This window comes from Pinus tabuliformis, chromosome 6 (assembly GCF_031772625.1).
Source record: "Pinus tabuliformis cultivar Carrire ecotype Pingquan chromosome 6, CPIR1, whole genome shotgun sequence".
Lineage (NCBI taxonomy): Eukaryota > Viridiplantae > Streptophyta > Pinopsida > Pinales > Pinaceae > Pinus > Pinus tabuliformis.
Window position 1 is genome coordinate 900324870 of NC_142292.1, and position 13028 is coordinate 900337897.

Below are 13028 nucleotides of genomic sequence, written 5' to 3' on the forward strand. Positions count from 1 at the left end.
TACAAAGTGGTAGTGCCAAGGAGAGAGTATCAAGTTGAATCAAGGATTGCTCACTTAGTACCACTACTAAGTTGCCTTCGTGCAACTTGTCAAATCCCTTAATTTTGTTTCACAACTTCTCATAGGGCTTAACTTGCTTGTATACACTTCTAAGTGAGACTACAATCCCCCAACCTCTCCTCTGCAACCCTTGTTAGAGTCTTCTTAGACGTGCAATCATGCCTCAAGCTGAATATAACACTAGCATCCCAAATGTGCATGCTCATTCCATCTTTTAATGCTTTGCTGAAACCACATTATGACACTGCTTAAAATGAAATGTTTACATCTTAAGACAATCTACCTACTTTGCTTATGACAATCTAAACTATGCAAGTGGCTAAGAGAGGACTATATTTTCCCAGGATGAAAATATAGGGTCTTACAACCGCATTCACACAATAATTTTAATATATTTCACCCGAAAAAAGATACATACCCTACTCCTTTCAAATTTATCATATAATTTTAAGAAATTAACACTTGTTATTAACTATTAAATAGACTTACTATATATTCTCCTTTGTTTGCACCCACCTTATATGTAAAAACATATAAATATTTTCAATACAACCAAATTAAAATCATATTTTTCCATTTAAAATTTATTAAATTGAAATTAAAAAAAATTACACCTAATAAACTTAAACAACAACCATAAAATTATATTATTATTATTATAAATATTTTCTAACCTAACCAATAACCAAAAACATCATATAGTTACTTCTTTAGTGATGTGAAAATAAAAAAAATGTATTTATTGTTTTAATAACACCTAATAAACTTAAACAACAACCATAAAGGCGTTCCCCTCTGAAATCAACCTCCCAAAATGTCTTCGTGTCGTAATCGTAGCCCTTAGATCTAGTGTTAGACGATTGGAGAAAAATGAACCGTTGATTAAGAGGTTAAAGTTTTTTAGGGTTTAGAGGGTGTTGAGGGGGCGGCCTCGGACCTGCAGAGGCGAACCTGCAGAGGCCGACCTGCATGCGGATGTTGAGGGGGCGGCGGACCTGCAGAGGCGGACCTGCATGAGGGCCGCGCGTTGCGTCTGGTGTTTCAGCTGCCTCCAGGAAGTAATGGCCGCGTAGTCGATGTTTCAGCTGCCTGGAGGAAGTAATGGAGTCTTTTATAAAGCTTTTTCATGTGGCTGGTAATCCTGACAGAGATTCTGGTCACCGGTTTGGGGTTCGCACCTGCTACAGAGGAGAAGGCGCTCCTCCAAAGCCACGCTACGACAGCAGCCGGGTAATTGGTTTCTGGATTCGAATCGTAAAACTGTAATTGCTTTCATTTCCTCTGTACTGTAATTAGTCGTAGGAAGTATGTATATACCACATTTGGCATGTTGCAGAACTCAATCTTGGGTTTAATCATTAAAATATAATACAAACTACATAATATACAGTTTGCAACAGTCACCAATGCTATAAAAGATGAAATCAGACCTTCTCATTATGTTTTTATTTACATGCGCGCAGAGCTGAGTGATCCAGACCAACACCCACAGAATCTAGAGCCTGAGAAATGTGATGGATGGGAATGGGTGGAATGGTCAAACTTGCCCAAACCCCTGTTTAGGCATCTTGAGGCTTTAGTTGAATCTGGATTCACTCCCTTCTAAGCCTTTAGTGGCCGAACCTATGAAATTTCCAAATTATTTATCAACTTCACTGGGGATGTTCTTCTTTCACAGTTGCAAACAATTACAGTGTGTATGTATAACTGTGTATCCTGTTTATGGAAACTCTTGTTGCGCTGATAAAACTATCAAATGATGGACACGTAGAACACCTTATATCATTGAAATTCTTTACACAATCATCTGTAGTGTTGGTTACAGTACAGTCTACACATTCAACACTTAGAGGTATTACTTTGAATTCGCTTCTTATTCTTTTTTATTTTTCCAAAAGTGCTTCTAAGTTCTCTTAACTCCATAGGCTTTACAATTGGCCTGAATAAGTCAGCCTCCAGAAGCAGCCTGTTTTCACTTGCAACTTGCAAGACAACCCTTGAAGGGCGAATCATTAATCACGAGCACTTTCCCTTGGCTAGGCTACTATAGTGGGCTTATTGTTTTTTTTAAATAACCTGAAATCTCCAACAACTTATGTGTGCCTCTCAAAGAATTGAATCTTGGTGGCTGGCCAACACACCAACGATCTCATTGCTGAACCATGATCCCATTGGTATCATCCTTTATTTTACTTTCTCCTTGGGAAGAAACTGTGTAAAGTGCATGTTAAACTCCCTTCCGGACACAAAGTTATCCAATATTGGTTTGCTAAACTGTGTAAAGTGCATGTCAAACTCCCTTCCGGACACAAGTTATCCAATATTGGTTTGCTATAGGGAGTAACCTTCACTGAATCTATTTTAGCAGAGGGCTTCTTTTATGTCATATGGTTTTATACATATTTGTGTGCAGGCCAACTAATACATGAAATAATCCTGCAACTAGGTTATGTAGAATTAGGGTACATGTTCAATGATTCCTTGGATTTATTATCAATGATTAATCACCATCATTTAATTACACATCAGAACCCAGAATTAGGGTACATGTTCAATGACTCCTCGGATTCATTATCAATGATTAATGACCATCATTTAATTACACATCAGAACCCGGAATTAGGGTACATGTTCAATGACTCCTCGGATTTATTATCAATGATTAATGACCATCATTTAATTACACATCAGAACCCCAATAGATAAATAGAGAATATATTGATGCGTGCCTCTCAGAGAATTGAATCTTGGTGGCTGGCCAACACACCAACGATCTCACTGCTGAACCATGATCCCATTGGTATCATCCTTTATTTTACTTTCTCCTTGGGAAGAAACTGTGTAAAGTGCATGTCAAACTCCCTTCCGGACACAAAGTTATCCAATATTGGTTTGCTAAACTGTGTAAAGTGCATGTCAAACTCCCATCCGGACACAAGTTATCCAATATTGGTTTGCTATAGGGAGTAACCTTCACTGAATCTATTTTAGCAGAGGGCTTCTTTTATGTCATATGGTTTTATACATATTTGTGTGCAGGCCAACTAATAGTGATCCAGACCAACACCCACAGAATCTAGAGCCTGAGAAATGTGATGGATGGGAATGGGTGGAATGGTCAACAAAACCCTGTTTAGGCATCTTGAGGCTTTAGTTGAATCTGGATTCACTCCCTTCTAAGCCTTTAGTGGCCGAACCTATGAAATTGCCAAATTAATTATCAACTTCACTGGGGATGTTCTTCTTTCACAGTTGCAAACAATTACAGTGTGTATGTATAACTGTGTATCCTGTTTATGGAAACTCTTGTTGCGCTGATAAAACTATCAAATGATGGACACGTAGAACACCTTATATCATTGAAATTCTTTACACAATCATCTGTAGTGTTGGTTACAGTACAGTCTACACATTCAACACTTAGAGGTATTACTTTGAATTCGCTTCTTATTCCTTTTTATTTTTCCAAAAGTGCTTCTAAGTTCTCTTAACTCCATAGGCTTTACAATTGGCCTGAATAAGTCAGCCTCCAGAAGCAGCCTGTTTTCACTTGCAACTTGCAAGACAACCCTTGAAGGGCGAATCATTAATCACGAGCACTTTCCCTTGGTTAGGCTGCTATAGTGGGCTTATTGTTTTTTTTAAATAACCTGAAATCTCCAACAACTTATGTATGCCTCTCAAAGAATTGAATCTTGGTGGCTGGCCAACACACCAACGATCTCACTGCTGAACCATGATCCCATTGGTATCATCCTTTATTTTACTTTCTCCTTGGGAAGAAACTGTGTAAAGTGCATGTCAAACTCCCTTCCGGACACAAAGTTATCCAATATTGGTTTGCTAAACTGTGTAAAGTGCATGTCAAACTCCCTTCCGGACACAAGTTATCCAATATTGGTTTTCTATAGGGAGTAACCTTCACTGAATCTATTTTAGCAGAGGGCTTCTTTTATGTCATATGGTTTTATACTATTTGTGTGCAGGCCAACTAATACATGAAATAATCCTGCAACTAGGTTATGCAGAATTAGGGTACATGTTCAATGATTCCTCGGATTTATTATCAATGATTAATCACCATCATTTAATTACACATCAGAACCCAGAATTAGGGTACATGTTCAATGACTCCTCGGATTCATTATCAATGATTAATGACCATCATTTAATTACACATCAGAACCCGGAATTAGGGTACATGTTCAATGACTCCTCGGATTTATTATCAATGATTAATGACCATCATTTAATTACACATCAGAACCCCAATAGATAAATAGAGAATATATTGATGTGTGCCTCTCAAAGAATTGAATCTTGGTGGCTGGCCAACACACCAACGATCTCACTGCTGAACCATGATCCCATTGGTATCATCCTTTATTTTACTTTCTCCTTGGGAAGAAACTGTGTAAAGTGCATGTCAAACTCCCTTCCGGACACAAAGTTATCCAATATTGGTTTGCTAAACTGTGTAAAGTGCATGTCAAACTCCCTTCCGGACACAAGTTATCCAATATTGGTTTGCTATAGGGAGTAACCTTCACTGAATCTATTTTAGCAGAGGGCTTCTTTTATGTCATATGGTTTTATACATATTTGTGTGCAGGCCAACTAATACATGAATTCATTTGTCCATGGGTTTTGATAAATACTATCATGTTTCAAAATTCATTTGTCCATGGGTTTTGATAAATACTAGCATGTTTACAGCATCACACTCTCCTTTCATTTGTGAAAGCGTTTTGATAAATACTATCATGTTAACAGCATCACACTTTCCTTGCAAGCTTATCCCAAATGAATCTTTCCTTATCCAAATTAAATCGATTCAAAATCAGGCCATTGGTATCTTTATAGGCTGGTGCACCTTGCAAGTTTTGCATCAAAATAGCTCTAATTTTGTATAACTGTGTTGCTTTCTGTCACAACATATATAACCCAGGGTTAGGGTCTGCCCATAGACAATGCCTAATGAGTACGACATCCATTTATAATTTTGTTCATGGCAGTCGAAGTGACCTGGGTCCTTGGGCACTCTTCAAATTGCCTCCGCTCAATGGATCCAACAGTGTTGTTCACAAGAGGAGGGGGCCAAACAGATCAAGCCTGTTGAGAGCTTCAAACATAGCTCCTTACAAGGATATCTTTAATGGAGCCTTCCATGTCCAAATCAAACCTGATTCAAAATCATTGCATTGGTGTCTTTAGAGGCTTTTGTGCCCTGCAACTATTGTGGCAAAATAGCTTTAATTCTACCAATGTGCTGCTTTTGGTCATGCTTTAAGTTGCAAACTTAACATAGATTCAGGGACTTATCCATATACAAATTACAAAGCCTAGTGAATGTTGCATCCACAATGTCAATAGTGGTCTTTTTTGTTTGTTCTTTGTCTCTTGCAAATTTATTGTTTTCCCTTGTACTCATTAATGGGTAGAATGCAAAATCCTTGTTTATTCGCACATATGTGCAGGAGAGACTTGGGAGGAGTGTGCTGCACGTGAGGTCATGGAGGAAACAGGGCTTACAGCATCACACTCTCCTTTCATTTGTCAAAGCGTTTTGATAAATACTATCATGTTAACAGCATCACACTTTCCTTGCAAGCTTATCCCAAATGAATCTTTCCTTATCCAAATTAAATCGATTCAAAATCAGGCCATTGGTATCTTTATAGGCTGGTGCACCTTGCAAGTTTTGCATCAAAATAGCTCTAATTTTGTATAACTGTGTTGCTTTCTGTCACAACATATATAACCCAGGGTTAGGGTCTGCCCATAGACAATGCCTAATGAGTACGGCATCCATTTATAATTTTGTTCATGGCAGTCGAAGTGACCTGGGTCCTTGGGCACTCTTCAAATTGCCTCCGCTCAATGGATCCAACATTGCTGTTCACAAGAGGAGGGGGCCAAACAGATCAAGCCTGTTGAGAGCTTCAAACATAGCTCCTTACAAGGATATCTTTAATGGAGCCTTCCATGTCCAAATCAAACCTGATTCAAAATCATTGCATTGGTGTCTTTAGAGGCTTTTGTGCCCTGCAACTATTGTGGCAAAATAGCTTTAATTCTACCAATGTGCTGCTTTTGGTCATGCTTTAAGTTGCAAACTTAACATAGATTCAGGGACTTAACTGTGTTGCTTTCTGTCACAACATATATAACCCAGGGTTAGGGTCTGCCCATAGACAATGCCTAATGAGTACGGCATCCATTTATAATTTTGTTCATGGCAGTCGAAGTGACCTGGGTCCTTGGGCACTCTTCAAATTGCCTCCGCTCAATGGATCCAACAGTGCTGTTCACAAGAGGAGGGGGCCAAACAGATCAAGCCTGTTGAGAGCTTCAAACATAGCTCCTTACAAGGATATCTTTAATGGAGCCTTCCATGTCCAAATCAAACCTGATTCAAAATCATTGCATTGGTGTCTTTAGAGGCTTTTGTGCCCTGCAACTATTGTGGCAAAATAGCTTTAATTCTACCAATGTGCTGCTTTTGGTCATGCTTTAAGTTGCAAACTTAACATAGATTCAGGGACTTATCCATATACAAATTACAAAGCCTAGTGAATGTTGCATCCACAATGTCAATAGTGGTCTTTTTTGTTTGTTCTTTCTCTCTTGCAAATTTATTGTTTTCCCTTGTACTCATTAATGGGTAGAATGCAAAATCCTTGTTTATTCGCACATATGTGCAGGAGAGACTTGGGAGGAGTGTGCTGCACGTGAGGTCATGGAGGAAACAGGGCCAAAATCCCTATTAAAATGACACATGCACTGAATTTGTCTGTAAAAACATTTGCTAAGATTATGCCAGATAAATCTTTAATATGATTTTTCCTGTTCATAGTTTTTATTTTTTCACCAAAGAACTCCAGGTAAACGCTCCACTATTGGCAATTTTAATAAGGGGTCATTTTGGCTATATAATCTTCATGATTTCTCTTGCGGTATTTCAATATGATTGGTAATTTAAAAAAAAATTGAGGCTTGCTGTTCAGACCATTTAGGACTAACTCTTTGCCATGCTCAAGTAAGACCTGGTAAGGTCTTTTTGGGACATGACTTAGCAGGCTGCAAGTCCTTGGTGATAATTGCTGGAAAAACTATAGGTCAGACCTGACAGAAGAGTCTAAGGAAGTCTGTGCTTTGTGATGCAGCTCCTCAAGTATTTTTCTTAAGGAACTTAAAAATGTCTGGTTGTAAATTTCTTCCCCTATCAGAAACAATGCCTGGGAGGTCTTTTCAGATCTCAAAACAATAACATACTTTTTATAAGCATGAAGGATACTAATGAAAATAGTTGGCAATTAAATAAAGCCTATTTTCTGGAGTCTCATGATCCATTATTCCAAATATTTAAGCTATAGGTTATAGTTCAAGTGTTGAAATATGGTTGAGTTGATATTTCTGATTTCAAGAATGTGTTGGGTTCCTTGCATAAATACACTATTGCTATTGAGCTGTCATTACTATGTCTGATAGAGCTTATATATATTGTCAAGTTAGTATTTTAGTGAAGCCATGGTTGTATCATTGATGTGCTACTAAGACCTGGTAAGGTCTTTTTGGGACATGACTTAGCAGGCTGGCCTTTTAGGACCAGAGCTCTACTAAGGGCTAAGCTTATATGATTGAAGCTCTACTTATATAAAACCTTTAAGGACCTGAAGTTCTACTTACATAGGACCTTTCAGGGCATTTCTTTTGGCAAAGGGAAGTTTATTTTTGGAAAGCTCAGGAAAGACCCTTTAACACCAACCTGGTATAGTCCTTCTAAGACCAGAGCTCTGCTTAGATAAGACCTTTCGGGAGCTTTCTTTTTGCAAACGGAGTTTCAAGGAGACGAGGCACAGTGCAAGTCCTTGGTGATAATTGCTGGAAAAACTATAGGTCAGACCTGACACAAGAGTCTAAGGAAGTCTGTGCTTTGTGATGCAGCTCCTCAAGTATTTTTCTTAAGGAACTTAAAAATGTGTGGTTGTAAATTTCTTCCCCTATCAGAAACAATACCTGGGAGGTGTTTTCAGATCTCAAAACAATAACATACTTTTTATAAGCATGAAGGATACTAATGAAAATAATTGGCAATGACTGTAACCTTTTCATTTATTACCGACAAAGATTATGTTATGAGCAGCCAGTCCTTGACAAGACCAGCAACATTCATAGTCAAGGCTGAAGTCTTTCCTATCAGAAGAAACACTGCAAGATTAAGAGCCAAGGCACAAGCAGAAATGTCATGTAATCCAAATCAAAGGAAGAGACCCTGATTATCAGAAATGGGTATTCTACTAAGGCCCAGGGGGTGCTAGAAAAACAAGGCAACAAGGAGCAACAAAGATGTGATGGGATTCAACTTAATCCATTTTGATGTTCGTGGAATTTGTATGAGAACCAATTGGGTAGTCTCACATGCAACTGCACTTAACTGGAGAATCACCTCCCATGCATTCATCTTGGCCTCCCCATAATCTGAAATAGTAACTCCAATGGATATGGCCAACATATTGGCCTCGGGCTCACCTTTATAAGCTTCTTTCTTCAGGGAAACCACAATCAAATACACAGCAATGGGAATTAGAGCTTTCAGCATTTGAAATAATGATACTGAGAGGAAAACATAGGCAGAATTTGAAAACCAGAGACCCAAAGAATACACTTATCAATACTATGGGTTCAACGAGCTTGAAGACTCTTACAATAGCAACAGCCAGTGTTGAGTAGAAGCCCATGTGAATCATGGTGGGACTGATCACACTAAATTTGTCAAGCAATGGCAACTCCAATGGATATGGCTAACATATTGGCCATGGCCTCACCTTTATAAGATTCTTTCTTCAGGGGAACTGCAATCGAATGCATATCAAATGGGCACAAGAGCTTTCAACATTTGAAATATCGATACTTTGAGAGACATGCACCAAGGGCTGCATCATTTAGGATTTGTACTCAGTTTAGGTGTCATATTCAAGGGGAAGTTGTTATGCTTTCCACCACTTCATAGATTGTTAGAGTGATGAAACAAAAGAGGCTCCCTCTTGAGGCTAGATTATGTCATTCATATCAGCTGTGTTGTTGATGTCCTAGCTTAGCCAGGTCTTGCCAAAACTCTGTTGAGGTTCAAAATTTATTATAAACTGAAATGTCTTCACAAGAATTGACCTCATAAAATGCCATAATCACAAGATATGCCATACATGGCTATGATTATGGCTCGCAAGACCCTTAGACTTTGAGCAATGAGGCTCGCAACATCACTTATGATTATGCACTCTACAATTCTGTGACCAGCTGAATGTCAAGCAATTGAACCGCGATTTAAATCCTATTTTGTCAGCAATAAGTACTATACTTTGTCTTTATTTAGTGTAGAGAACCAAGCACTTATTCTGCTCATCTATAGAAGGGACAATGGTTGTTTGCCTATGAGGTATAAGGAAATCCTATCAGATGTTTTGTATTTTCGTATGGAATTGAATCATACTCTTGCACACTATAACATTCATATATATCAACCTGTAGAGGCTTTAATAACACCTGGTATTCTGGTTAGTGATTTTATTGGACCTCATGTGCATATCCTACATGCACAGGATGGACTATTCATATGTTACAGGGTATTATTCTTATTATTTAGGGTGCACATCTTCAGGTGCTCAAGAATGATTACTAGAACAGTCAGTTAATTCTGCAATTTAAAGGATGAAAAAGGAGGTTATAGGAGTCTAGTTTTGGTTCTCATCCACAATGTCACACTAGTCTGCCTAGGCATGGTTCTCATGGTTTAATAGTGACTTGAGGAGTCATAATACCACAGATCACTAAACACGAACAGCTAAGGTAGCCCAAGGACAATAGCCATCTTTACACATTAATTAACAGGTCTTACATTAATTATCCTAGGGGGTTTTAATACTTCCAAATGCTTAAAAAACAGTTAGCAGAGCATTCACATTACACATTCTAGCAATCTTTTCTATAAACCAACCAAATGCAGTCAGGAGAGCCGTCCTTTTAAACTATACAACCTTATTGTTAGTATGATCAACCTTATTTTAATATATAGTGTGACAAACCGTATGTGATAGGCAGGTGGAAAACTTTTCTCGCAATTGACTAAGCGACGTCCTGCGAGCCAGACTTGAGACGGGAACCCTCGTCAGAATTATATGCTTGGCTCTTTTCCAAACAAATGAAGAGTCAATGAGGTTTTGTGTAATCACTTCTGGTATCGTATTGGGTTATTGTTAGAAGCGATAATTGGATTCGGATTCTCATCGAGTGAGTTGTTCTGCTTTCTCAATTTGAGAGGGTTTGTTTGGAGGGAAAAGCGAAAGAGGACATACAAGAATAGTGAGGGGAAAGATGCAGAGGAAGAGGATTGAGAACATCGCCAGCAGGCAGGTTACATTTTCCAAACGTAGGTGGATTGCTGAAGAAAGCTTACGAGCTCTCGGTGCTCTGCACTGCAGAAGTTGAACTTGTGATTTTCTCCCCAGCAGGAAAGCTCTATGAACTGTTTTTTAGTGCAAATCCTACTATTTTGATTCTAATAATCATGGCTATGCAAACCTCATGAGATTCTTACTAATAACCCCGGTGGTGCAAGCCCTAGTAAGTTCGATGTTGAAAAACTTAGTGTAAAACCTCCAAATCGCTGGTTTTGTTGTAGTGCTTATTGGAGAGTATATAAAAAATTTCACACCTTTTTATGAGATATGGGAGGAAAACATGTTAAAGATTTTTAATAAATATAAAATTTCCAAAATGATGCTAGTTACGTGTGATTCTTTTTTCATTGTTTGTGATTATGAAAAATGAAACTCAATGTTTTTTCATTAGTGCACACATATTTCATTATATAATTGCATATAGAAAAATCATTCCAGAGCCGATAACAATAAAAGTGAAGAATTTATGGTCCAACCTTATATTTAAGGGAGATGTTTAAGGATGATGTTTGAATTTTGTTTTTCATTTTAAGACATTTGGAGCAAATATTAGGAAGGACTTTGAGAAAGGATTGTCCTTGATTTTCGAAAATGGAGTTGTTCCTTTCCAGCCATATGCCCCAAGTGACCATCAAAGGGAGAGCTCATATGTTTTTTGGATGTTTTCTTTATAGCCATTTTTTTACACATATCCATAGAGTCCCCATGCCATTGATGTGAATTACTTGTTCGGTTTTTTTTAACCAAAATTTTTACCCAAACAAGAAAAATTAAAAAAATGCCTCAAGATCAAACACTGAAACAAAGACCTATTGACATACCTTTTAAAGTATGGAAAGAACTTGTAAAATCATATGAGAAGTTGGATGCACAAAGAAAAGCCGACAATGAGAGCATTCAGGTATTGAATTTTTCATTAAACATTATTTAGAATGTATTAATACTTATAAGTATCTTAGACATGTATTTGTGTGAAAATAAATTGAATTGGTTTATGTTTAAGGACAAGGCATCCAAGGCGAGGTTAACCAAGACAAAAGTCACTCATCGTAGTGGCCAGAAAGGTTTAAAAGCACTGATAACAACCTTTGTAAGTATATTAAACATGTGATATTTTTTTAATAAATTTTGTACTAGAAGAAAGTCATTGTTATCTAATTTATCCCTATTTACTGATTGATAGGAACTAAAATATGGAAGACCTCCAAATCATTTGGAAAAGGAGGTGCTGCAGCAAAAGAGATGGGTTGAATTTGTTGTTTGGATGGACTCTATGGTATGTAATCTTAGTTGGATTTCCAATATACTTTTAAACCATATTTTCATTTTATTTTTTAGTACTATTAGATATTATATCTTACCTCATTTTATGGTTAACATTGTATAACAAAAACATGTGTTGTGTTATGTAATTAATACTAACATGTAATATTGATTTTTTTTGTCAGAATGCTATAGGTAATGATTGCCAAGACGATGATCCAAATTATGTTCAACATATATCAGGAGATGATGAGGATGAGGATGAGGATGATGGTGGTGAAGGAGGAGATGATGATGATAGTTGCGGTGTTGGTGATGATGTGGATCAGAGTAATGAGGATGGTCAAGATGATCATGAGGATGATCTTGGTGGTGGTAGCTAGGCATGCACATGCATTGTTTTTTATGAAGAAATTATTGTGTAGAATGACATTGTTATGTTTAGATGGGTGTTGTGAATTTACCCTATATCAATGAGACATTTTGATTTTGTAATCATATGATGAGTTTGATTTATGTATGTTAATTTATCGTAGAATAATGATATTCATGAAATATTTTGATTTGTTAATCATATTTGAATTTTACTTGTTTTGATTAAAAATAATACTGATTTTATTAGTATTATGTTGCTATTTTATACATGTTTTGAAAATTGTTAATGACACATTGTTAATTTTTTGGATGGATGTTGTCAATTTCTCTTAAATTTCTTTACAAATGATTTTGAATTGTGATATCTGCTTTAATGATATTTAGAAGCTATCATATATTTCACTATGAATCTATAAAGGGGGTCATATATGTAAAGAAAAATATACTCTATATAAGAAGTCAAATGCGGATGTAACCATGGATGCAAATTTGAAAGTAAAATTGGATGTTAAACTAGGAATTAATACAAAATGCAAACAATTGACATACAAAGTGTTTAAAATTAGAAGTGAAAAATTGTGCAATAGTTGACACAAAGAAGGGAACAAAACATGGCATACAAAAGGATATCAAATTGGGCAAAAACAAGGACACATAAATGGGCACCAAATTAGATGCAAAAAAAGACAACAACTAGATGTAAAATGAGATGCAAAGTTGAGCGTTAAAAAGAAGCAAAAAACGTTACAAATTAATATGCCAAATGATGATGCAAATAATGGTGTAAATTTGGGATGCAAACTTGGGTGCAAAAAAGGAAAAAAAAAAGATGTAAGAAAAGACATAAAACAAGATGCAAAATGGGGCTGA

General features: G+C 37.0%; 1 protein-coding gene across 2 annotated transcripts; it reads left to right on the forward strand.

The window, feature by feature from the left end:
* The first annotated feature begins 916 nt into the window (after positions 1 to 916).
* On the forward strand, positions 917 to 12301 carry LOC149261830 (uncharacterized). 2 transcript variants are annotated; one of them, XM_089382355.1, is made up of 4 exons: positions 917 to 1290; positions 11524 to 11610; positions 11704 to 11796; positions 11969 to 12301. In XM_089382355.1, the coding sequence occupies exons 1-4, from the start codon at positions 1162 to 1164 to the stop codon at positions 12164 to 12166; spliced, it is 507 nt and encodes a 168-aa protein (XP_089238481.1). In that variant the 5' UTR covers positions 917 to 1161; the 3' UTR covers positions 12167 to 12301. The 2 variants fall into 2 exon arrangements, with proteins under 2 accessions (XP_089238481.1, XP_089238486.1); XM_089382360.1 differs by lacking the exon at positions 917 to 1290 and adding an exon at positions 10265 to 11421.
* Positions 12302 to 13028: the final 727 nt, after the last annotated feature.